General features: G+C 34.3%; 3 protein-coding genes across 3 annotated transcripts; 2 read left to right on the forward strand and 1 right to left on the reverse strand.

Moving 5' to 3' along the window:
- The first annotated feature begins 6,072 nt into the window (after positions 1–6,072).
- LOC133314802 (chaperone protein ClpC, chloroplastic-like) lies at positions 6,073–13,013 on the forward strand. The gene is made up of 10 exons (XM_061516319.1): positions 6,073–6,175; positions 7,350–7,931; positions 8,754–8,869; positions 8,981–9,103; positions 9,227–9,412; positions 9,683–9,898; positions 10,525–10,742; positions 11,065–11,140; positions 11,225–11,314; positions 11,490–13,013. The coding sequence occupies exons 2-10, from the start codon at positions 7,367–7,369 to the stop codon at positions 12,666–12,668; spliced, it is 2,769 nt and encodes a 922-aa protein (XP_061372303.1). The 5' UTR covers positions 6,073–6,175; positions 7,350–7,366; the 3' UTR covers positions 12,669–13,013.
- Positions 13,014–13,082: 69 nt separating this feature from the next.
- Positions 13,083–21,067, reverse strand: LOC133314835 (dual specificity protein phosphatase PHS1-like). Its single transcript, XM_061516362.1, has 11 exons — positions 21,047–21,067; positions 20,737–20,826; positions 20,423–20,568; positions 20,124–20,325; positions 19,030–19,206; positions 18,763–18,923; positions 15,744–16,824; positions 15,046–15,192; positions 14,719–14,946; positions 13,945–14,102; positions 13,083–13,684 (listed from the first exon to the last, which is right to left on the reverse strand). The coding sequence occupies exons 1-11, from the start codon at positions 21,065–21,067 to the stop codon at positions 13,324–13,326; spliced, it is 2,772 nt and encodes a 923-aa protein (XP_061372346.1). The 3' UTR covers positions 13,083–13,323.
- Positions 21,068–24,030: 2,963 nt separating this feature from the next.
- LOC133314836 (uncharacterized) lies at positions 24,031–25,449 on the forward strand. The gene is made up of 5 exons (XM_061516363.1): positions 24,031–24,156; positions 24,627–24,749; positions 24,839–25,100; positions 25,185–25,281; positions 25,446–25,449. The coding sequence occupies exons 1-5, from the start codon at positions 24,031–24,033 to the stop codon at positions 25,447–25,449; spliced, it is 612 nt and encodes a 203-aa protein (XP_061372347.1).
- Positions 25,450–27,235: the final 1,786 nt, after the last annotated feature.

Consider the following 27,235-nt stretch of genomic DNA (forward strand, 5'->3'; position numbering starts at 1 on the left):
TTTTGTTGTCAGTCTGTTATGAAGGACCTTCCACAAAAATAAACGGATTACTTGAGGACCCTCCCAACTCCAAACCTTTTTCCAGATTTCGGTATTACTAGGAGTTTCAGAATTATTACTTGTAAGAGCTTGATAAATGGATTTTACTGAAATTCGATCTGAATGGTCTAAGATCCAACACAAATAATCCTCTCCATCTTGTTCATTAGGAGGTAATATGCTCCTAATTGACAACACAATATGAGAAGGCAACCACCGAGTGAGAGAATGAGTATCCTGGTTACCTTGATCATCAACATAATCAATAAGCTTCTTATTGCTTTCCTCCCATGGAATTGGAACTGTAGACAAGTCCATAAGCCTATGACCATCATGTGTCCATTTATCTTTCCAAAAAGAAATCGCTGTACCATTCCCAATCTCCCATTTAAGGTGATTTTCCAAATTCTTCTAGATTGAGCATATGTAATTCCACAATCTAGAATCACCATTTTTGCAGCTAAACAAGGAACTTCCTCGATTCTGGCTCTTATACTTATTCCTAATAACTTGAACCCAAAATTTATCCGGATGAGTAAAAATCTCACAAGCAAGCTTCCCTACAAAAACATCATTCATGGCTACTAACTGCTTAAAGCCCAAACCTCCAGCAGCTTTCGGCTTTGTAATAGTCTCCCAGCTCACAAGATGCATCTTTCTCCTCTCCTTTGTGTCTCCCCATATGAATCCTCTTTGTAACTTTTCAATTGCATGACAGATTGATCTAGGGATTTTATCACACTGCATTTGGAAGAAGGGAATAGCTTGAAGAACAGATTGGACAAGGGTGATCCTACCCGCTTGAGAAAGGCACTTTGATTGCCAACCATTCAACTTATTTTGAACCTTTTCAACAATATTAGCATATGCATCCTTAGACACCCTGCCATGTTTCATCCACACACCCAGATGCCTCCCTACATTTTTCACCCTCTTAAAACCACAAACATTGGAGATCTCAGTAGCTACATCATATGGAGTATTTTTGGAAAAGAAAATACTAGTCTTTTGTTTATTGACTCTTTCTCCCGAGATATCACCAAACAGCTGCAAACACTTAAGAATAATTTGGATTTGATCCACAGAGGCTTCAGCAAAAAGCATTAAGTCATCGGCAAACATCAAGTGGGAAATAGCAGGTCCACCCTTTCCAGCATGGATTGGCTTCCAGAGGTTACCCTGAACTGCAGTGTTGATAATATGGCTGAGTTTTTCCATTGCAATAACAAAAACATACGGGGAGAGATGATCACCTTGTCGGACCCCTCTAGAAGGCTGAAATTCCTTAGACATCCCTCAATTCAAGAGGACATTGAAACTTGTAGTAGAGATTGCAGCTATAATAATCCTAACTAACTTATCTGGGAATTGCACCTCCTGAAGAGTCTTTTGAATAAAGTCCCAATTCAATCTGTCATAAGCTTTTTCTAGATCCACCTTGATAGCCATGAAATAAAATAGGGAAATGGCAAACTTTTACCAGAGTAATCTGTGCAGAAGAGAAGTTATTTTATATATTGTGTTCATCTAAATAAATTAAAAATATTTTGCAATTTTTTTATTCAGTTACTAAAATGTATATATATATATATAGGCTATATTGCACCGACACCGACACGGGACACAGGATACGATACGATACGATACGACACTCCGACATGTTAATTCTAAAAAATGTTAAATTTTGACACGTTAGGACACATTTTGATATTATATAATATTTTTAATTTATGTAGTGTATATTATATTTAATATTCAATAATTTAACAAAAAAATAAAGCTAAACTTATAATACCCATCAATTTTGCAAAGAAACATAAGATAACTCAAATGTCTATATTAAACTCAATAAAATAGTAATCATAATACAACAAATCTAATAGTTGGAACTCAAAATACAACGCAATGTAACCTTTGAACCTCTTTTGAGTCTTTGCAACGAGTATTGGAGTGTCGAACACGATACGTCAATGATTTTGAAGTGTCAGTGCTTCATAGTACGTAGGCTTAATTCTTCAATTCCAATGAAAACAATAAAAATTAAAAAAATATTCCCTTACATAATTACCCTCAATAGAAGAAGGGAACAATTTAAAAAGAATAAGACATCATGTATTTTGTTTTTTAATTGACAAAATTTCGACCATTATGTTTTTTCTTTCTTGGGATCTAATTCAAATTTCGACCAACGCCCATAATAAAGAATCCGTGTCGTTGTTTTGAACAACTAACAGTGTAGGGCCCAGTTATTCAAGGCTAGCTCTGTAACCCACTTTTTCTTTGGGCCATTCAAAGCCCACTTTGATTGATTCTTATTTTCTGTTAAAGTCCTCTCGACACAAATTACAATGATCCTTGCACGTTGACAAAAGCCCATAGTTTTTAGAAAGAAATACTTAAAACTGATACAAGAAATAATAAATAAGAATATTGAGAACAAATATATAGTTTGACACGCAGCTCAACTTGATTCTTCTCCCCCGTTTTATTGTTGTTGTTTTTCTTTGTGTGGTTCTGAACAAATTGAACTCGACTAGCATGATCAAATCGATCCCTTGGCCCTCTATGATCAAATCTACAAAATCTCAATTTCATGTTACTTTTAGTATAAAGAAATAAATATCATTCGACATATCATTATAGAATTAGATTATTCTTTTTTTCTTTGGTGGAAAAAAGAGAGTGACATTCTTATCTTAAATTTCATCACACAAATTTATAGAATCACATTTTCCTGAAAATAAAAATAAAAATTAAGATTGTGATTTCATATTTTTGTTAGAAGAGGGCTCAGTGTTCTTTTTCTAATATACCCTTATTTTAATTTATAATATTACAGATATAACCTTATTTATAATTTATACAAATATTCCTATTCTCCACCTCACTTATTTACCCATATCATAAAACACAATGCCTTAATTTTAACATATTAGTTATAATGAACAATATTTGAAAAAAATGTAATAAAAATGATTTATTAATTAATTTATAGAAAAGTAATCTTAAATATTTTCCTTAAAAAATAAACATTTGTATTGTGCATAAAATATCAACATCAACATCAAAAACACCTTTATCAAAATTCATATTTTTCAAAATTGTGATCTTTCTTGCCAAATAAGTGTTTTAACATATTCTTGCATGTCCCTAGTATGCTCGAAAAATAGTTTTACAGCAAACAAGAGATTTTCACCATGAAATTCTTAGAGCCATCTATCCACGTGCATGAAAGAAAGTTTAAAATCATCAACCAAAATCTGTCAAGATAGTTTCATGCAGCACCCACATTCATCCATCCTACATTCTATGCATGTCCTCAAAACTGAATTTCCATGGATAGAAGTAGGAGTGTCTATCTACTAGTTACTTACTTGTTGGAGCTTCTTCAATTTAATTACAACTTGAGCTTCTTTTGATTTTCCGTTTTGACTTCCCCTTACAGCTTTGATAGCAGCCAATTCAGGTTCTGTCCTTGTCTCCCTTCCACGTCCTTGAATTCTTGAACCTTTCAATGTCTTCTTATATGCAAGAGCAGATGAAGGTGTGAATATTCTGTTCTTGCTTGAAGAATGAAGGTTGGTTGAATTGTGATACTAATGGAGGGTGGGAGACGTGGTGAAGTGAGGTTGGAGTGTTCTGTGGACTTAAATTGAGAGGGAGGAAAGGTGACGCGATGAGGAAAGAGTTCTAAAAATGGGAGAGTGGTTTAAAAAAAAAAAAAAGAAATAGTTGTCTTATGTCACATAATACAACTATATTATAGTGCACGCTCATGAAATTTTGTACTCATTTTTTTCTTTTTCTTTTTAAAAGTTATGGGTCCCACAGCTTTGTTTCACCCGCATAAAATAAATATGTGACATAAGATTAATAACTCTAAAAAATAAATGATAGGTCGATAGAGTAAAAGCAAGGAAGTGGGAGTATGTGTTCTGCAGGCTTTTTAATTTTTTTAAATTTTTTTTACAACTAATTAATTAAATTAAATTGTGGAAAAATATTTCAAGAAGGAAATTGAATTGGTGTCACATAATTGTTTTTTTATTATTATTAAAAATGCTTTTGGACACTGATTCAAACACAAAATACTTTTTCTTTTTGAAAAAAGGTCTTTCCACAAAAGTAAAGTAATTTTTTTTGGAAAGTACGTACATCTAGACTCGCCATAATAGCAATATTTGTGATTAGAAGCAATTTTACATGGGTTGATCATGTCAAGTGATTTGATGCTGCTTTGAAACTGGTTGGGGGTTGCTCCAGTCAGAATTTGTGCAAACAAGTCTTTCAGAAAATGTTTTTCTTGTGTTCAGCACACTTATATTTATAGTAAGGAGAAGACCAACTATATATGGGGGCTGTACATGCAATTTGCTTGCAAGTGGTGAGGCAACAAAGTTTTATAGTTGATTCCTGCAGGTGGCCTGAATAATTATTGCAGAGGAGTCGCACAATACTGAAATGTAGGGGTTATGTTATATTGCTGAGATGCAGAGCAGCCTTTGTTGACTTTAAGAGAATTGTTTGAGATATTTTTCTTTATGATGAAGGCTTAACAAGTGAGCTTCATATTTATTTCAGATCAATTTTGAGATAGATACAAATCAAGTCATGTGAAATATTAATATGAGAGGTCCATTCCCTCAATTTGAAATGTGTTGGATGAACAAAACCATTCCCTCAATTTGGAATGTGTTTGATGAACAAAACCACATTAAGAATTTGTTTGTGTCACAATTTCAGGGGAAACAAATTATTTGATATGACATGGGATAATATACAAAGATCTCAATCCCAAATATACTTATTACAATTCTAGATAGTCTTTTAAAATTTATAAGATTTTTTATTTCAAAATAGTCTTTCAAAATCCTAATCCAATACATCCTTTTAGGTTCTATATGCAAATTTTAAATTATTTTAACAAATAAAAAAATATGACTCTTATAATTATATATGCATAGCTCTGATACCAAATGAAAAAAATAATTTTCTACGCATTAGTCAAACCCAAAAGTAGGAACAAGAAGATGCTAATGCGTGGAGAACTAGTATAGATATGTGAAGAGCTACTGCTTAATGCGACATCAAGTTACATCAAATTATTGATTGAGAAAAATTATATTTGATTTTACTTTTTTTTTATTAATATCATTGCATTTCTTTGTTATTTTTTTAATTGACTCTTGTAATTTTGAATGTTTGTTAAAAATTCATATTGTTCTTTCAAATCTTATAAATTCTATTAAAATACTCTAAAATTCATTCTTATAAAATTTTGATCGTAAAAAAAAAATCTTTATAGTTACTACAATTCTAGATAGTCTTTAAAATCTATAATTTTTTTCATCTCAAAATAGTTTTTTAAAATCCTAATCCAATACACCCTTCAAAATTAACTGTGATTTTTTTAACCATTTATTTCAATGTGTATTTTTAATCTATATTGCACCGATACTACCACGGGATATGACATGACATTCGACACGTTAATTCTAAAAAATATTAGATTTTGACACGTTTGAACAAAGTTTTGATATTAAATAATATTTTTAATTTATATAGTGTATATTATATTTAATATTTAATAATTTAATAAAAATAAAGTTAAATTTATAATACCCATCAATTTTGAAATGAAACATAATATATCCGAAATATTTATATTAAACTCAATAAAATAGTAATAATAATCAAACAAATCTAATAATTCGAACTAAAAATGTAACATAACACAACCTTTGAACTATTTTTTGAATTTTATAACTCAAAAATATCAAAATATCAAAAAATATAGGATAGACACTTCAATTTTTTTTGAAGTGTTTATACGTCACAATTATCAATCGCCATTAATTTGTAGGACAATAGGCAAAACCAAAGCTAGCTCAAACGAGGTGTTTGATCAGAAACGACACCGTACGAGAGGGTACGCTGAATGCGAGGGCGCCTTTTTTCTACAGACATATATATAAAATGTATGTCTTGTTATTGTTACTCAGTTCAAACCTACGCCTTCTCTCTCTTTCTTCACAAAGGACCTATCCGTTACTTTTTCTTTCTTTGTTTTAATTTTCTGATTTCTTTCTCATCTTCTCAACTTGGTATTCGGTATTCGTGGAATCGAGGGCTTCTGGTGAGTTCATCATTGTATTTATTTACCTTTATTTATCCACTATTGCATTATTATTTTATTTATTTTTATTTTTTGTTTGTGTCATTATGTGGTACTTCAAGAGCTGCTTCAATTAGGTTTAGGAACTAGGTTCTGTGACTTTCATTTTCTTACGTTGTCGGCGTGGTTTTTCCTCCGTTTCTGGTTTGGCGCACCAGGTGTTTGCTCAAATGATTTTTTTTTTTTTTAATTGTCAAGTTAATTTCAATAATTAATATGCTAGTAGTTAATTTAGCTCTCTCTGTGTTGTTTTCCCGAGTGTATATGTGCTTCCAGTGTGTTTGTTAATAGCTAGTTTGTATGCTTTTCCAAGCTCCGAGTTTGTTGTTGTAGATTTCGTTTTTGTCCTTTGCTGCTGGTTGTGTTGATTTGTTAGTCCCGCATTCCGTGACTCTTTTAAGATCTATGTGACTAGGATGTCAAGTTGAGTTTCCTTGTCCAAGTGGATGGATATGCCCTGTTGTTTTCCATTTCCTGCTGATTGATTAACTTTTACTTAGAGGAAAAAGTTGATAGTGTAATTGGGAAGCAGCTCCTTCCTGTTTCAACTTTATGAACTGTAATTTCTTGTTATGAAATTGTACAATGATGCGTCTGTTAAATCTTCTGTGTAATATAATGAAACTTTTTTTTTGGGGAGGGGTTGAGGGGTCAGAAAGCTAGTACATATGCGTGCCTTTTCTACCCTTCAATCATCTTAAGGAAACTAAGATATGGGCAGTTATATATGCTCTTATATACCGTTAGGGCATCACGGTACTTTGAGGTTTATAGTTTTTATGATTTTCTTCCTTAGCATGTATATCTTTGTTATTCATAATATGATGTTCTCAAATAGTGAACAGGGGAAGAGTTAATTTGATAACTGGCTTCGGTTACATTAGGTTTTTTTTTTTTTTTTTTTAAAACTTATTTGCGTGAAACTTTTTAGCTTATTGTGATCTGAGTACAGTTTCTAGTTCTTTCCAATGTTCATTTTTTGGTAGGATCTTATACTTACAGCTTGCAGTTTAGTATCATAATTTTGGCTGCTTGACGTGCCCAAAGATGAAACATACATATTTGGTTATCTGAGTGCATTCTGTTATTTCAAGCGTGTAATTTGTCAACTAATATGCTTCATCAATGAATGCAGCCAGCATTTCAGGAATCATGGCTAGGGTTTTGGCTCAGTCAATTAATGTCCCAGGCCTAGTGGCTGGGCAAAGGCATGGTCAGCATAAGAGATCTGCAAAATTAAAAAGATCTGTCAAAATGATGTATACCTTAAGGATGCCTGCATTAAGACTGGCAGGTTTTTCAGGACTACGTACTTTTAATCCTTTGGATACTATGTTGAGACCAGGACCAGACTTTCATTCTAAGGTGCTAACTGCAACTTCTTCAAGTCGAGCACGGGCTAGCAGATGCATACCTAAAGCCATGTTTGACCGTTTCACAGAGAAAGCAATCAAAGTTATCATGCAATCCCAGGAGGAAGCTAGACGGCTGGGTCACAATTTTGTTGGAACAGAACAGATTCTATTAGGTCTTATTGGTGAGGGAACTGGTATTGCTGCTAAGGTTCTAAAGTCTATGGGAATTAATCTTAAAGATGCACGTGTGGAAGTGGAAAAGATAATTGGAAGGGGTAGTGGATTCGTTGCCGTTGAGATTCCATTTACTCCCCGTGCGAAGCGTGTTTTGGAACTCTCACTGGAAGAAGCTCGCCAACTTGGTAAGCTCACCAACTTGCTCTTTCTTACCAGTTTTCCCATGGTTTGTTGTTGCTGTTTGAAAAATGGTAGAATTGATTTGGTCCAGTGCATTTATCCATTTTACATGAAGAGTCAAGTAAGTTTTGATGATTTATAGAAAAAGTAGAATAACAAAGTAAAAAACCTGAGGATTGGATTAACTACCCCATTATGTAATGTGTTACAGAGAGAAGATAAGGATCATGAACTAGATTCATATTTATAAAGGACTCCAATCTTCAAATGATCCATAATACTCCCTGGAAGATGCTGTTTGCTAAGTACTGTGATGATGTAAAATAAATCTCTTTTGTCTAACATTTCTTGCATAATGCTCCTGCCGAATGCTTGAAAACCTTTCCAGCCATGGCGATCCACTGATAGATGGTACTATCTTCCTTCAAAAACTAAAATGATTTATACAAATTGGTTGGAGTTATTAGGATGTCAAATAATATTTGGAGTTAACAAAGTTTTACTCAGTGCCCTCTTGAGCATTTGGAATTCTAAAATTTTGCATTTTGATGGGCATAAAAGTAGTTTTAGAGTAAGTTATTTACTATATGAAATATTGCAAACATGATGCTGCCTTGATTGATTGTCAAGTAAGAAGTAATTTGCTTTAAACACATTCGAAGCGAGTTGGAGTTTATTGGTCAATTGGTTTATGTTTTTTTTTATTTTTGGCTGGCCTTTTCTTTTTTTTCTTTTTTTGGGGAGTGGAGGGGAGGATTGGGAAAATTTATATTCAGTTGTGATATTTAGTCTGCAGATGCTGGAACATTTAAGCTAGAAATTTTCAGGTCACAATTATATTGGATCTGAGCACTTGCTTCTGGGTCTCCTTAGAGAGGGAGAGGGTGTAGCAGCACGTGTTCTTGAAAACCTGGGTGCTGATCCAACTAATATTCGCACTCAGGCTAGTATTATGTCCTCATTTATTGTTTTTCCCACATTTTCTATTATATATGAATATATTTTTACCTTAACTTTTCTGTCAATCTTGTTTTTCTCCACTGGATGGTAACAGGTTATTCGCATGGTTGGTGAGGGTGCTGACAGCGTTGGTGCTACTGTTGGCCCTGGAAGTAGTAGCAATAAGTTACCAACTTTGGAGGAGTATGGCACCAATTTGACCAAGCTAGCAGAGGAGGTATTTGTCAGTTCCTAGTTTTTTCATGACAGATAGTAGATGAGGCTTCATTCTATGCAAAACCATAATTATTTCTCTTCCTCCATTCTCCCCCTCCCCCAACTAAAAAAACCAAAATCCCAGGGAAAATTGGATCCTGTTATGGGTAGGCAGCAACAAATTGAGCGTGTCACTCAAATTCTGGGCCGTCGTACAAAAAATAATCCTTGTCTTATTGGAGAACCTGGTGTCGGGAAGACGGCAATTGCTGAAGGTCTTGCCCAACGGATCGCAAATGGTGATGTTCCTGAAACCATAGAGGGAAAGAAGGTTCGGAGAAATTATTTAATCTCTACAGTCTTTTAAAATTGGTGTTGGTTCAATTCAGGGGATTTGCAGTTTCATTTTCAGCTCTATCAACATGTTTAGCTTGCTGGATCTATGTAGAATGATTCTAAAATAATATCCCATTTCTTCTATTTTTATTTGGGGAATTTCACATGTTGGCTACTAAGGTATTTTTGGGAATCAAGACGGTTTGGAGCACCCTGCCGGTTCCATTATATGCTGATAGAGTACCTTGTGTTCTGCATCATTTAGGTTATAACCCTTGATATGGGTCTGCTTGTAGCTGGAACTAAATATCGTGGAGAATTTGAGGAGAGACTGAAGAAACTAATGGAGGAAATCAAACAAAGTGATGAGATAATACTTTTTATTGATGAAGTGCACACTCTAATTGGAGCAGGAGCAGCTGAAGGGGCAATTGATGCTGCAAATATATTAAAACCAGCTCTTGCCAGAGGTGAACTGCAGGTGATGTTTTCCCTTGACATTTTCAAAATGGATATATTTCCTTTTGACTTTGACCTTCTCCAAATCAATATCTTTGTGGTGTATAGGGGAAGAAAGAATGGTTTTTGCATCGCCCTTGATTTTGTCATAAAAAAAGGGATAAAAGACTTGCTCTTTTCCGTGTTACTGGTCAATGGTCATATGTTTAGGTTATCCCAGCAATCTATACTTTACAAAAAGGAATATCTAGTCTTTCCTCTTGTTGTTCAATGTTTGTGAGTTGTTAAAACTTGTGATATTTAATAGGTCTGGTATAGGTGGGCTTTTAATTCCCAATTCTGATAAATGATCATTTATTTCTTGCGTGTAGCAGAAAATAATTTGCGGGAGTTTCAGTAATTAGTTTTGTAATGTTATTATCAAAAAAAAAAAAGCTCTCATATTCAACACTTCAATCTTGGTCATTAGTATAAGAATGCAGAATGATCACTTTAGATTGGTTGTGATATGTGAAGACATCTGGTTATGCCTATACTAAACTTACCATAATGCTCATCGTGTAGATAAGTTAATAGATTTGGTTAAATGCCGATACTGAACCTTAGGTGGAACTGTTCTAAAAAAGCGCCTGCTTAAAATTTATGCAGTGTATAGGAGCCACAACACTGGATGAATACAGGAAGCACATTGAAAAAGATCCAGCTTTGGAGAGGAGATTCCAGCCAGTTAAGGTGCCAGAGCCAACTGTGGATGAATCCATACAAATACTAAAAGGACTTAGAGAACGCTATGAGATTCATCACAAGCTCCGATATACTGATGAGGCTCTTGTAGCTGCTGCACAGCTGTCACACCAATATATCAGGTTTGTCATAATTTATATTTCTGCACCTTCTCTGTTCATTTTCCCTTTTCATTTATGCCAGAACAGACAATAATTTTTTTTAATCAATGTTGCATGTTTAAGCAGGAAATTTTCCACTGAATTAATTAATGTATATTAATCTCTGTAATATAGCATTGGTAGTTCTCTTTTGATTGTTTTTAACTTTTTACAATATTTATTTTGGAACTCTAATATAGTTGTTTGATATAAATGAATAAAAAATGTTATATCTTGTTATTTTGTGTTTGCATTTTATTATCTTAAGTATTTTCTAGCTTATAAATGATGGTATCTCCTCCAGTGATCGATTTTTGCCCGACAAAGCTATAGACTTGATTGATGAAGCTGGTTCCCGAGTCCGGCTTCAACATGCACAGGTATATTATTCGTCTATCCTTACTTGAACTAGCAGTTTTTTCGTCTATTGTTGAGCTAATTGGACTAGATTTACGTACTTCCAGATGCCTGAAGAAGCAAGAGTGCTCGACAAGGAGGTCAGGCAGATTGTGAAGGAGAAAGAAGAAGCTGTTCGCAACCAAGACTTTGAAAAGGTGAGATTTAACTTGTGAAGTTTTAACGTCAACCAGCATTTCCAGGACCCAAACCATCTTTTTCCAATGAGAGATAATATTATGTTTGTCTTTAGCAAAGTAATGTTTTACTTTTACTAAACATATAGAGATACATGAGTTTGGCTAACAATTAACGGTTTGATGATATAAATAGGCTGGAGAGCTACGAGATAGAGAAATGGATCTTAAGAGTCAGATCTCAGCACTAATAGAAAAAGGAAAGGAGATGAGCAAGGCAGAGAGTGAGGCAGGAGATGGAGGACCAGTTGTGACTGAAATCGACATACAACATATTGTCTCCTCCTGGACTGGTATTCCTGTTGAGAAAGTCTCGACAGATGAATCTGATCGTCTCCTCAAGATGGAAGATACATTACACAAGCGAGTCATTGGTCAAGATGAAGCAGTAAAAGCTATTAGCCGGGCTATCCGTCGAGCCCGAGTTGGGCTGAAGAACCCTAATCGTCCAATTGCCAGCTTCATCTTTTCTGGGCCAACTGGTGTGGGGAAGTCTGAGTTGGCCAAAGCGTTGGCTACTTATTACTTTGGTTCTGAAGAAGCCATGATTCGGCTTGACATGAGTGAATTTATGGAAAGGCACACAGTCTCCAAACTCATTGGCTCACCGCCTGGATATGTTGGTTACACTGAGGGTGGTCAATTGACTGAGGCAGTTCGGCGTCGTCCCTACACTGTTGTTCTCTTTGATGAGATTGAGAAAGCCCATCCTGATGTTTTCAACATGATGCTTCAGATCCTGGAAGATGGAAGGCTAACGGACAGTAAGGGAAGAACTGTGGACTTCAAGAATACACTTCTTATAATGACATCAAATGTTGGAAGCAACGTGATTGAGAAAGGAGGCCGTCGTATAGGATTTGACCTTGATTATGATGAAAAGGATAGCAGTTACAATCGAATCAAGAGCTTGGTGACTGAGGAGCTGAAGCAATATTTTAGGCCTGAGTTTTTGAATAGGTTGGATGAAATGATTGTTTTCAGGCAACTCACAAAACTGGAGGTGAAGGAGATAGCTGACATAATGCTGAAGGAGGTGTTTGAGAGACTGAAAGCCAAAGATATTGAGCTTTCAGTTACGGAGCGATTCAAGGAGAGAGTGGTTGAGGAAGGTTATGATCCTAGTTATGGGGCTAGGCCTCTAAGAAGAGCCATAATGCGACTTTTGGAGGACAGCATGGCTGAGAAGATGCTTGCTAGAGACATTAAAGAGGGCGACTCTGTTATAGTGGATGCAGATTCTGATGGTAATGTGATTGTGCTCAATGGCACTAGTGGTACCCCAGTGTCGCTGCAGGAGGCTCTTCCTGTATAACGTAGTTGCCTTTGCTTAGTTGTTTGGACTTGTTTCTTTCAAAACACAGTCATAGCCAGTTTAGTTGTCAATCAACCTAAAGCTTTTAATTAACTACTGGAAGTCCTAGGGACGTTTTGCTCATATAGCCATCAAAGCAAGTAGAGAAGAGTTGGGGAGAATGCAAAATGGCGCTACTGTTTGTCATACTTTGAATAGGGTAAACAATTTTTTATGAAAGCTGGGGATTTTTAAAAAGTTTTCACTGCTAGGCCTCAGGGATACCAGAATTCTATTGTTATGGCTTAATTTTAAAAAGATATATTTGTTTGACAATAACAGGTTCATACGAGGTATAGCACTGCTGTCGCCAAATGACCTATGGTATATAGTTTTCTATCATGGGTTACTTATTCAATTCTCAAATGCATGCTTTTGATTGCAAAATAGAGTACAAATTCCCCGAGTGGGGTATGCATGATTCTTATAATACGGACACCCGTTTGCTGGCCTGTGAAACAACTTCATTATGACAAAACTCATGCTACAACTCTTTCAATGAACATATTAACGATATGTGACAGCTGTTGGATCCACTTCCAATCCTATATTCTACTTACACTGAATTTATAACATGCTGATATTTGTCAGAGTAAAATTTTAGAATTTACAGTTTCTATTGATCAATTATTGAATGAGAGGACCTTTGTGTGGGGCTGACACTCCCACCACGGCTAATCTTCAAAGCAGTAATTGCCTTCTGGATCTCCATTGTCATGGCACTATCTACGCTCCCAGATGATAGCTTTCTATGTGATTTCTGCAGATGTAGCTTAAGTGAGCTGCTGCTTAGTCCAGCATTCTTCCCACAAATGGGGCAGACTTTCATTGTTGGTTTCCGCTGTTGCCATTCCATTGAAACCTTCCCATGCAGTTTCTGATCCAATTCCAGTAAGAGCCTTGCAAAACCATCATTGGGCTGTGCTCGACGGTGAACTCGTTTCAGAGCATGCCATGCTTTTGATAATGTGAACTTCCTGCACCACAAAAAAATTTCAGTTCAAAAACTGTTCCAGGTGTCAATCACTAGCAGTAATAATCTTAAATATCAAAGAACATTAACTTATGATTGCCAGATGGTGTATTATAATTAGATTGCTTCATAGCATCTAACCATGAAAAATTTGGTGATTGATTATACAATTAAATAGTTCACTAGCAACATTGATTGGTTCCGGAGGACAGTATCATTTTCTACTATGCCCTAATATTTTATTAATTGTTATTTTTTACTTACTTCCTGAGCATTAAGTAAGCAAGGACCAACGTGACACTTCTGCTTCTCCCCTCAAAGCAATGAACTAAAACTCTCTGACCTGTTTGTTCAACATAATCTATAAAATCACACGCTTCTTCAAATATGGTGCTGATGTTAAAATCTTCACTGTCACACACCTGTTCGAACGGGACAGTGAGTAAAACCAGTATAAAGACATAATCCTGAAAGGAAGCTAATATAAAAGTACATTCTAACGGGAAAAAAATGCACAAGAATAAGAGCACAGCATATGATACTGCTGTACTATTGCTTCTGAGCTAGGTTGGCATATTGCTGACTGATGCAAATACTGAGGGAAAGGGAACAATTTCAAAGGCAAAAAAATAAAATATGAATTGATTAAGCATGTTAGTAATGCAGAAAAAACTTCAACCAGATTTACCCTGACCATTTCTCTAGTCCACTATCTAAGAGAGAACACTGTAGTGGGACGAACCGATTTAAGGATTTCGAAGAAGATGATTGTACCGAAAAAGGCTCACTGACTAAGAGAGAAACAACATCGACTATAGTGATACTTAAATAGGAAAAAAATCACGAAGTATATGGGTATATAAAAACCAATCCTAAGAGATAAAAAATAGATAAATAATGAGATTGCATGGATAAATAATGAGGAAAGTTAGAGATAAACATCAATCAGGAGCTCAACTGGTTCTCAAATAAATTAAATATCCGCAAATAAGAGAATGGAATAATTGAGGGTAAAAAATAGATAAATGAATGACTTACAGAGAAATTTTTGTACTCGAACAGATCAGGAAGTTGACATTCAGACTGTCCAATTTCATTGGTACACAAACACAAAATATGTGTGATTCCCAAGTATTGGAGTGTGTATACAGATCTTGCAGCAAGTGCTCCCCCAATGAACAGACTACTTGTAACAGCGGATGGTCTCTCTGTACTTGCAGCCTCAGATATCAATGCAATTCTCTCGAGGATATGCTCAAGTCTGACCTGAAAGTTAAAAGGGTAAATGCATCATGAATAGGAATCCCTCACAAATGAAAGGAGTCTAATATATTTCAGTTCTGAAACTATTAAAGAGAAGATAACCTTAAGTTCGTATGCATCAACTACACTGTTATTATCACTACCCTCGAAAAATCCTGTATTGAAATTGTTCTCCTGGCATAGCTTCATGGCATCACTTTTAAGCATTTCATTCCACTGCTCCAATTCTTTATTAGATTCAGCATCAACCTGAAATCGTGATACGGTCAGTATAAAAAAGCAGGAAAATAACGAACACACATGGTAAACATGCTGTTTTATATGGTAAGCAAACAGCTAATTACGTTGCTCACTTGCTCTTGTATTCTTATTTGCCAATCACCCTGAGACACGGGATTGCATATGACTGCTAATGTTTAATTTGAAAACCACATTTTCCAGCGTTTTCGTGACAACCTTCTGGTATATGTTATATAGTGTAATTACAAGACAGCATCAAGAGCAGAAGTCAAGGTAACATAGAAATAACATGCATGCCCAAAATAAAAATCTATGCTGTCACTTTTGAAATCAACAATTTGTCAGAATCATAAGCATTGTCCACATTAGTCAATTTTGTGTATAGACATGCAATAAAGTCATCTTGTTTTGCATAATAAAGCAATATGCCACTGACTATTTATGATCTATCCAAAAAGTCAAATGGAAAAAATGCACCAAAACAACAATTCAAATTACTCCATCAGCAGCACAAAAACCATGCAACCAGTAAACAAGGATATGTTACCTATGAGACCAACCTTGGCAAATTTTTGGAAGTCACGGAGTTTAGCTGTCAAGCGGAGACAACGAAGTGGCTCCCCACTTCCTTTGTAGAATTTTCCATGCCAACCTTCTCTTGACATAGGAGCCGAATCACAGCAATCTCTATTGCATAACGACGATGCCCTTGAAACAGTTCTCTGTGATTCTGAATCAGTAAAATCTTGATGGTTATCATTAGCAAGCCTCTCCTTACTTGTTGGAGAGGAACAACTAACACCAGCAGTCTGTGAAGGTGAGTCAGGAACCACTGAATCCTCTTTGTCGGATTCCCCCGAAGATATTTTGCTTATAATGTTCATAAATGATCGTAACAAACTGTCAAGTCTTTGGTGAAGTGTGAGTAGGAATATATGGAATCCTTGCAGATCCCTAATAGAAGCACGGAAACCAGTACGGAACGCATGAACTACTGATGTCATGTCACTTGCATGTACATCAGTTGTATCCATGTCTTCTGGTGAAGGACATCCTAATTTCCCTCCAGTTATATCATATAACAGGTTTGAGGCAAACTCAGAACTATTGATCAACAACTCAACCAACTTAGGATAATTAACCTGATCATTTGCACGTTTTCCAGCAGGGGGTCGCCGAGGAACACCAGAATCAATGGCTACAATATGAAAGTCAGGAGACAGTGATTCTCCTGATGTTTGACTTTTAAGGCTTATGGCACAAGATCTTGGTGATTCTGCGATCTCTGAAAGATCAGAGGCCTGTGATATCAAGCCAGGATTACGAGAATCGAGTCTGCTATCTACTGAAGTTGACCTTCTTTCTTTTTGAAGTGCCCTAATCACCTTCGGTCTATATCGATTAATTGCAGAATCAAGAGCTGCTTCTAGTGTGTTTGTATTCGCAGAGATCATCTTTTCAGCCAACAATAAATTTGCAGAATTCCCACGCCATCTAAGCTCACGGCAAGGGAGCCTATCTTCATTTCTGATGACAAGGTCCAGCATCAGTACCCTGCCAAGAGCTTCTGATGTTCTGTCTGCAGATTCGCCTGACTCAAATGCACTAGAGTTTTCAAGCAAAGGTGAACCATGTACGTAACTGCAAGAAGATGGTGAATCTTTAGAATAAACAATCAAAATTTATTTTGTAGAAGAAAAGCCATGTGCTTTTGCAACAGAAGATGCTGTTGAGTTACTAGCTATAGTTAATAGTGTTTATATATGTATGTATGTATATGCATGCATATGCCACTATTTCCTAGAAAGGACAACAAAAGCAATTGATATGGTATCTGTAGAACTAGAAAGGGGAAAAGATCTTAGAGAAACCTTATTCCTATGAATATGTCAATGACTAGCACCGTACATTACAGTGTTATTTGTAACAGGCAAAAGGGGCCGTGCACAGCCTGTAGAACAAGTGGAATTGGTTTACCATCATAAGTGGATGAGAAAAAAAGAATCAGTTAGTTGTTTCTTGGTGGTTCTGTTGGGTATCAAAGACTGAAATTAATGGAAACAAGAACAATCTGGAACTGTGTTTGTATTTCTGTGAATGTGATTACAATGGAAACAGGAAAATGTGACGAAACAGAACACGAACAGATACACACTGGCAATTCTGAGAAGCTAGCCCTCTCCCCAATCACCCCTATGGTGCCCCCAATTCACTCACTATTTTCCTACCTTCCTCGAATCTTCTACTTCCCTATCTAACAGTACCCCTAACCAACTTTCCCTCCAATTCCCTCTAACGGATTTCCACTCACGGTCTCTTCCACATCAGCATCTTCCAAGTGTTTATCAACTGACCCCCGCTTATTCTTTCTTGTATACACCCTAGTTACTATGGGTCCATCAGGTTTCCACTTCCCAGAAAACTTTGTGAGTGTTACATTGAAATTTATCTGAAAATATCATTTATTGAATGGTTTTATACTTGAATTAACTCATAATATAGGAGGATATGACTGCACAGAAGCCAAATTTGAAATTACGACCCCAAGTCCAAGCATGAACAAGAATACTTATTTCATGGAAACACAAGATCATCAATCAGTGGCAAAAGTAATAGAATAGCAGGGGTTGATATTTTGGGTACATTTCTTTTAAAAATGGGAAATTATGTATTCTGCTTTTTTAAGCATGCCCTTCACCTTCATGCCAACTACACCTGGCAGGACAAAAACTGTTATTATGTAAACGGCAGAAACTTTCATAAAGGCTACCTTTGTCCAAAGACTAGAGCTTTTTACCTCGGCAATCTTAATTATCAGTACCAAAAGAGGGAAAGATAAGGAAATTAAAAACCCAATCTAGGTTTCCCAAGAATAAACCTTTCATTGGTTTTCCTAGAAATGCTACAAGAAAATGCCTTCTACTTAGCATGCTGGAGAAACTGGAAATATCAAGAAAACATAAGTACCAAGAAAGACACTTGCTTTGTCAAACAAGGCAATGGGACTTTCATGTATGAGAAAGAGCAATTATCTATTTTGTTAGAAATATTATATAAAATATAAAATCATTCATGTGCCTTCTTTTAATAACTAAAGCTTTTGGGAGAGTTGGTTTATGACAAAGTATTATAACCTCTATGACTAAGTGGTCTAGAGGTAAGTCCTTGTCTCCCCCATTCTTCTCCGTTCTCATAAATATTGTGGAATTTTTTAGCATAAGTGAGTCTGTACATTGTCTACCCTTTAAATCTATGATCTTTTGCGTGAGAGGACATGTTAAAAATATAATATAAAATATAAAACTATTTATGTGCTTTCACCTAACAGCTTAAGCTTTTGGGAGAATTGATTCGTGACATATTTCAAAGATTTACTTCAGGTATGTCAATGCTCAGTTGAATGGTCCAGCACTGAGCTTATTGAAATTCCACAGAAAATAAAATAAAAAATCAGTAAGCGGCATAATACAATGTCTGCTTCATTCAAGACAGAGTTATCGGAAGTGGTTTAGCAAGCAAAGATATTCCATGCTGCCATGTTATAAATCTGATCATATTAAAACCAGATTTGGATCATACCTCATAAAAAAGAGACATCGGCTAAGCTCAAGTGCTTCCAAAAGTTCAAAACATGTCACTTCACCAATTTCATCACCCTCAGAATTTGCTGCTTCTCTAGCTTTTTCTGCAGCTTCCTTTATTTGTTGCCATTCTAAACTGGTATTGTGAATGACTCTAGCCTGCATCTTCCAAATAATAGAAGAGAATGAATATGGTAGAAGTACAGTCTGATAGCCTAAGCTTGCCGCTATGGTGCTTGTGTTATAAAACCTAAGGGAACACAACCTGTGGAGATTGGACTCCCAACCACTTGGCAAATTCATAGCCAAGGCGTTCGGACTGTGTTGCCATTCTTGATGATGCTATCTTTATAACGGCTGCTTCTTCTTTTGGAAAAGCATCAGCACTCCCAAGGCAATTGAAGAATGCAAAGAAGACAACCCCTCCTGAATTTACAGTTACCTATGTACACACAACTGATGAGAAACTTTGACAGAAATTAAGAAAATACACAATTGATGCACACATACTTTTATCTAATCTGGTACTACAAAGAAAATACAACATATGGTTACTATAATGTTTGTCCAAAAACGAAAACCCATCTGCATAGGTAATGCTATTAACTCCACACTAGAATGAATTAACAGGATAGGTGCTGATGCTGTACAGTGAAGCACTAAGTGAAAATATATTGGACAGAAGCTAAACCAGCAGCAAATCAACATTCTTTATAACTTCGAAAACTAACAATTATCAACATGCTAAATCAATATTTACTCTCTCTGTATCTAACTCTCAGGGTTAAGCTAAAATAATGATATAATCAAGTTTACAGTTGTTAGAGAAATATAAAACCATTCATGGGCCTTCACTTCTGAGCTTAAGTTTTTGAGTTGAAATGGTTCTTTACATGCTATCAAAGCTTCTGTGACTAAGTGGTCACAAGTTCGCTCTTCACCGCCCCCATTTTATTAATAAATAATTAAATATTGTAGAGTTTCTTAGCACAGGTAGACTGTGCCTGATGCATCATCCACCCTTGAAGTCTAATGGGCTCTCATGTGAGGGGATGTATTAGAGAAATATAAATCCATTAATATAGCCTTATCCAGCAGCTTAAGCTTTCGGGTTGAATTGATTCTTTACAATGGTCATAATTAGAAGGGCACAAATAAAAAAAACCAAAAAGGGTGTCCATATGCAGGGTGCACATTGGCTTACATGTGAAAACTATGTTGGCAATCTATGACATACAAGTTGCATATAAAATATCAACCATATTTGCTATTCACTCCTAAAAATTGAAGGACTTTATATTAAACTCAAAAGAGTATTGTGCTGCAGCTTGTACATAATAAGTATAGAAAACGATGAACCTCAAGAGCCTTGTTCATTTCATCCTCAGAATGTTCATTGCTACTGCTGTGTTCAGTGTGGTGCAGCGAAGAAAGCATGTCCCAAGAAAAGGAGCTTGATTCAATGTCCAACATTGCAGCTTTCCCAAGCCTCTCCCACAAGCTAATTTCTGTTTGATCAGGGACCAGCTCACATTTTGGATCCTCAATCGATTCTCTGATGCTGAACACAATTTACGAGCATTACCAACACAGACCAGAAACCTTAAAAACTATAACATTCAACGAATGCCAATTGAAAGTAAGTAGTAGTAACAAACCTAGAACTTGAAGGCATGGTGGTGCTGGAAGTGCGGTGAGGGAAGCCAGAGGAGCGATACTTGATAGTGCGTTTACGAACCAATTGGAGCCATTGCGTGAACCTAAACGCAGGCCCTGCAGCAATATCTCCCAACATATACAAAACCTGCGTTCCCCAATTCCCCAATTCCCCAAACAATGTCAAAAAGTTTCAAACTTTGAACTTTTAGCATTGATCCATGCAGTTGCAGTTTCAGCTTCAAAATGCCATAAATTTGAAAAAAAAAGAAAAAAGAAGAAGAAGAAGAAGAAGAAGAAGAAAAGTTAAGCAGACCCGAGAATTCACGGTGAGAGGCAATGGGACATCAATGTCAGCCTCAGCCTCATCGATTTCGAGTTCCAATTCCTTCTGTTTGTCTTTGCCCTGCAATGCCCACTCCCACATGCAAAAAATGTGTTATGTTAATTTGAAACAGCAACCAGATACACAATAATGGATCTACAACTACCACTGAGTGAAGATCACAATACAATACACAACAACACTTCATGTAAGATCTAAATTTGAACCATGGTGTTATTTTTTATTTTATTTTTATATTTATATGATTTTGTATATTAAGTACATGAAAGAGGGTGTTAACCTGCTTTTGCTCTTTTGCCATATGTATGGTATTGTTATACGGTATTAAAAGATTTTGTTGTAACGGGGAATGTAAAGTCAAATTACAAGGGAAAATTGCACGGAATGGAAGGCAAAGTAGTCTGCTTTTTTTAAGGAGAGGGAGAGAGAGAGAGAATTAGGAGGGTTATGAATATGATGATAATATATATATATATATATATATATATATATATATATTTTGGAGGTGAGAAAGACACAACAGAAAAAGAGCTACGCCTGCTGCTTGAAATTCTACTATCAAACACTGCTTAGCAGAACACAAACGTTGAATGATAACAAATTAACAATTGTACAATGAGTATAACTAGATTTAGAGAAACTTTTGAGGTTCAGATCAGGCAGTGGTGTGGTAGTGGTTCATGTCAATGAATAGAGAAAAAGAGAGAGAGGTGAGTTTGAGCTTGGAAATGGAAGATTAAGGTTTCAGCAAAGCAAATCATGACTGACTGTGATGGCATCAATATCCTCCACTTTTCTTTTTTTATGACGGTGTTATGGACTCTACAGTGAATAGAATAGTGATATCTTTGGATTCGTTTATTTTTATTTATATATTATGGTACCATCATATATAGTAATATAGTATCTCATGCCTTTATAATAAATGCTTACTTATGAGGTTTTGTTATGAGTATTCAGATCTCGCAACGGTCTTTTTCATTAATTTTCCCCGCTTTCTGTAGCGCTAGTACCAATGCCAACAAAAATATTAGTACGATTTTTAGTTCACATGGGGTGGAGTGGTGGACAGATTCAGGGCATTAATAAGTTGCTGTGGTACTTATTTGGACATCGCATCTACTGCGATGGCTGAATTATTTGCAATTAAACAGTGAATATATAAAATCGACTTACTAGAGATGTTGAAGCCTACGCCATTCTTTTATCTTAGCCCGTGACAGGACTCTGATTGGAATAATAAATCAATGTACAGATATTTTTAGCTAAGAACTGGGTATTATTGTATTGGTTAATTTGATAACTTTCTTCCTATTCCCACTAGTATTTAAGGGAGTGGTATATATACTAAAGGCTTGGAAGTGTTAGAGAGTCCTTCAACTTGGATTGCTCAGTGCAGGAGGACATGTAGAAAATACTCTAATGTTTTTTTTGTTTTTTTTTTACATACCACAAGTATTTTTTAAAGGATACAATTCTGTTTTACGCGGGTTTAGGATTAAGGTTTTACAGAGAATCAAATAGATGCTTTCACCCGCACTTGTTCAGCTCTATGTACCAACTGAGCTATCATTGGTCAGAAAATAATCTAATGCTTAAAGTTAATATAAATGTAAATGCCAACGGAGTGAAAATAAAGAGAATCATACTTGAATTCTAAAAGGTTAATCTGGTTCGAGCCAAGTAGGGTAAGAAAGTGCGACAAAACTGCCCTCATTAAGTCTTTATCAACTCGACCTAAAATTATTGGTTAAGTTGCCACAACCTCCTATTTATGTTTGGGAATCTATACTGTGACTTTCCCTCATGATTATCATAAATGGAGTGTTTAATTAGTAATTATTATAACCGTCATGCATTTAAGGTTAATGTGATGTTGAAACAAAAAATCGAAGAATTAAGATGACTAGAGAGAAATTTTAGTTCTAAAATGGATTATAAAATAATAATAAAATTTAACAATTCATTCATTTAGCCTAATACAAAAGTTATATATATATATATATATATATATAGAGAGAGAGAGAGAGAGAGAGAGAGAGAGAGAGAGAGAGAGAGAGAAGGGTTCTTTTGACTCTAGAGTACAATTTTTAAGTCTTACTCCTCATCTTAGCCGTTGATGAATGAAAATCAACGGTTGTCATTTGTAATGTAATTAATAATTAATTGATTAATATAACTTCCAAAAATATAACCATTGGATGGACGAAAATCAAAGGCTGAAATGGGGAGTAAGAGTTATAAGTCTTACTCTGGAGTCAAATTAAAAAGTTTGACATCAAATCTTAACTGTTGATTTTCTGAATTTAACAATTATAATTTATTGGAAATTAATAATATATAAAATAAATATATTTACACCAGTATAAGTTATACTCTGAATTTTGATCATTAATTTCATTTTATCTAAATAACTTTAATTTTTTAATTATGTGAGTTATTATATACAAGTGAATCATTGATCAAAATTTAAATTTATTTTTTATTTTTACGTCAATATATATATATATATATATATATATATATATATATTATGAGAAATATTTTTCTCATGTTGCATGAGACATGTTGTCTCATGCAACACACAAAAAAGTGAGTGGGACCCACTAAAAAGAAGAGAGAGAAAGAAAAAAATGAATCTTACTCACTTTTGTGTGTGTTGCATGAGACAATTTGTCTCATGCAACATGAGAAAAACATATCCCATATATTATCAAGCTTTGACACGTTAACTCAACAACATAATTTATTTAAGGAAAAAACGTGTGTCATTTTAAAGGATGTAAAGTTGTGTCATTTTAAGAGAGAGAAAGAGATAGAAAAAAGAGGAGAGAGAGTTGACAAAAAAAAATAAAGGTGTGGGTTCCACCTCTTTGTGAGAGTGAAATGATATAAGTTGTGTCATTTAAAAGGATAAACACTTTTCCCTTTATTTAATCCATTATTCGTGTCGTGTGGTATCCTATTATTTCATAATAAGTGAGTGATATGGAGTGGTGTATGTCAAAAATATATAAATTTGAGGTTGATAAATTATACATATCGTGTCCACATAATTACATCAGACTTTAACCCAATAATACGAATTATCACGTACCAACGAAATGCAAATACAATGAATCAAATGCTAACTATAATCCAATGATGTTTCGCATGTGATCTTTGGGATTAATATTTCTTATGTTATATAAAATAATTTTATCTTTTATACATATATAAAAATGTGTAGGGCCTGTATGAAAAGAAAAGAGAAAAAAAGTAAATATGGACCTCATCTTCTTATATTCTAAAGGAATTCCATTCTTTGGCAAGTTTGCTGACATGTCGCTTCCTCCTTCACTTTCAGCTTTGTGTTCACACTACAAAATTTTAAAAACCTTTCATTCTTTGGTAAATCAGTGAATAAAAAAATATAAAAGAAAATCTAATTTTCAATTTAAATCGATGGACAATATTTCTTCATTTAAATCAATGGTCAAGATTTGTTATAAATTGTTGGTGGCAGACAACTCATTTAATGTACCTCTACTTTCTGAATTTCCAAATTTGAATTTGAATTTAAGTTGAACTTTTAAATTTGATTTTTGAATTGTGAATGGTGGCATGCAACTCATTTAATGTTGAGCTACCTTCTGCATTGGATTTGTTGAAGAATTGAAAAAACACATATGCTTCCGTGTACAAAATAGGAACGCTTGGGGGATGATTTTTCCTCTGTTGCTTCTATTGTTTTTTTTCTTTTTTTTTTTTCTGCTGCCAAATATCAGCTGTTTGCGCATTACTTACTCAACTAAATCGCGTTGTACTTCTCTCCTTTTTCGTCTTACCAAATAATGTTTTCAAAATATGATTTTCTGAAGGATGTCAATACTGCCAAGGAGGACTGGAGGATTAAGGTGAAGGTGGTTCAGGCTTGGAAAGTTCCTAACTTTCAACGTAAAGATTTTGACGACAAAAATGAAATGGTTTTGATGGATGAACAGGTAGTTGTCTGCGTTTTTTAAGTCTTCTGTCTCTCTTCTAATCATTTTAGTTAACGTTATTGATGTAATTTGTTCGCGATTTTTTGTAGGGTGGTCGGATCTATGCCACTGTCAAAGGTTCTTTGCAGGTACGGAAGAAAATCCATGAAGGAGAATGCTATTTTATAAAAAAATTTGGAGTTGGATTCAATAGTGATATTTTCAGGCCAACCAGGCATCAATATCGTTTGTCTTTCACCTTGAGGACTGATGTTAAATCGATTGTTGATTCTAATCTTTCTGTGAGTGAATTTGATTTTGTTGATTATGACATCATTGAAAAAGAATCATCTGACTCTCCTTATTTAGTGGGTAATATATTTTTCCTCACTGCTAATCGTTATTTAATTATTGCACTTTTTATGACGGACTTTTGCTGCCCTCTTTGTTTTGTAGACATCATTGGTTTACTGTCAGGAATTGGGGAAGTTTGTGATCGTGTAGTTTCTGGTAGGAAAACCAAAATGGTGGTGTTGGATCTTGACAACCTGAGGTATTTAAAATGTTATAGGTATTTTGGCAAACAACGACACTCCTCATAACATCATAATAGTTCAACTAGAAGGATAAAATGTTTTAGGGGTATGTTTTTTCTAAAGAAACATTTTTTGTTTTTTGCTTCTGTATTCTGTTTTTTATTCATTTTGTTTTCAATAGGTAAGGCCGGGTTAACGAATACAAAATATACAACAAGGATTGTCATGGATTCAAAGGTGCCAAAGATCGTTGAGTTAAAAAAACGGTGTGTGTATTATTCTTAAACTTATGTGTCACGTTTATTTGGGTTATTTGTGTTTTTTTTTTTGTTTTTTTGTTTGGCATATTTTTTTTATTCTTAATATAATGTGAAAACCATTTCATTTGATGACGTTGAGTGAAGATGCTCATAATTCAATTTTTTCTTTCTTTCTTTTGAATAGATTTGATGCAGAAGCAGTAAAGAATACCCCGTAGATTGGGCTAATGTGACTGGAGGAGAATATTTTGTGTCTTGGATACAATATGTTTACAAAAATATTGTTGTTATTGGAACTAAACAATTGCTATGTCTTTTGTTGAAGTGACATTTTTCAAATATTCAAATCGTGTTGTGATGTTTTCCTATGTTGAGTTCAACCAATGTATGTATTATCTGATGTACATTTCCTATCTAATTTGGTATATTGATGAACGTTGTTGTTTGCAATGGAATCCTAATATGTTGATGTGTGGTATGAAAAATTGTTTTATTACCCTTGATTCAATGGAATTCAAAAATTTACTTTTTTTTTTCTTCAAATAAGCAAATTTCTAACTACTAAACAGATCATAATCTACGATTTAAATCTAAACAAAGAAAAAATTGAAGTTTTAAAAACGAGCATCTATTTTAAAGTTTGTGTTCAATATTAATGCTGATTTAAATGGATTTTTACTGGTGACAGTGGCGTATCACTTCCTTTTCCAATATAAAAAGGATTTCGAGCGTCTAATTTAAAAACAAAAAATTTACTGTTTTTTCAATGCTTGGTTTGTATTTTTGAAATTTAAATTCTAAATTTGACTCAAACAAAAATTAACTAATTTAAACTTTAAACTTTAATATATGTTTAAAGAGGATAAAAAGGATTTCGAGCGTCTAATTTAAAAACAAAATATTTACTGTTTTTTGAACGCTTGGTTTGTATTTTTAAAATTTAAATTCTAAATTTGACTCAAACAAAAACTAACAAATTTAAACTTTAAATTGTAATATCTGTTTAAAAAGGATTTCGAGCGTCTAATTTAAAAACAAAATATTTACTATTTTTTGAACGCTTGGTTTGTATTTTTAAAATTTAAATTCTAAATTTGACTCAAACAAAAACTAACTAATTTAAACTTTAAATTTTAATATCTGTTTCAAAAGGATAAAAAAGATTTCGAGCGTCTAATTTAAAAACAAAATATTTACCTTTTTTTGAACGCTTGGTTTGTATTTGTAAAATTTAAATTCTAAATTTGACTCAAACAAAAACTAGCTAATTTAAACTTTAAATTTTAATATCTGTTTAAAAAGGATAAAAATGATTTCGAGCGTCTAATTTAAAAACAAAAAATTTATTGCTTTTTGTACGTCTAATTTTTAAATCTTACTACTTTCTACCTTGAAATTTCCAAATTAATAATAACTCATTGCTTTTTGAAATATTTATTTTAAATTTCGAATTTCATTTAAATTTGAATTTTGAATTTTAAACTTTGTAATGGTGGAAAAACATTTGGACAATTATTGGTGGCAGATAGCTTATTTATTATCTCATTATTTTCTACATGGGTAACTATTAACCATATTAATGCTGCATAAAAAAAAACTATTTTGTTAAAAAATAATCATTAAAAAAAAAAATATTTTGTAAAAAAATGCAAATATTTTGTGTACAAATAGAATATGTGTTATTGGGTTTTTTCATTTGGTAATGAGCTCC

The sequence above is a fragment of the Gastrolobium bilobum genome, unplaced genomic scaffold (assembly GCF_033153095.1).
Source record: "Gastrolobium bilobum isolate Gb01-03AN ecotype WA unplaced genomic scaffold, APGP_CSIRO_Gbil_v1 utg11595, whole genome shotgun sequence".
NCBI lineage: Eukaryota > Viridiplantae > Streptophyta > Magnoliopsida > Fabales > Fabaceae > Gastrolobium > Gastrolobium bilobum.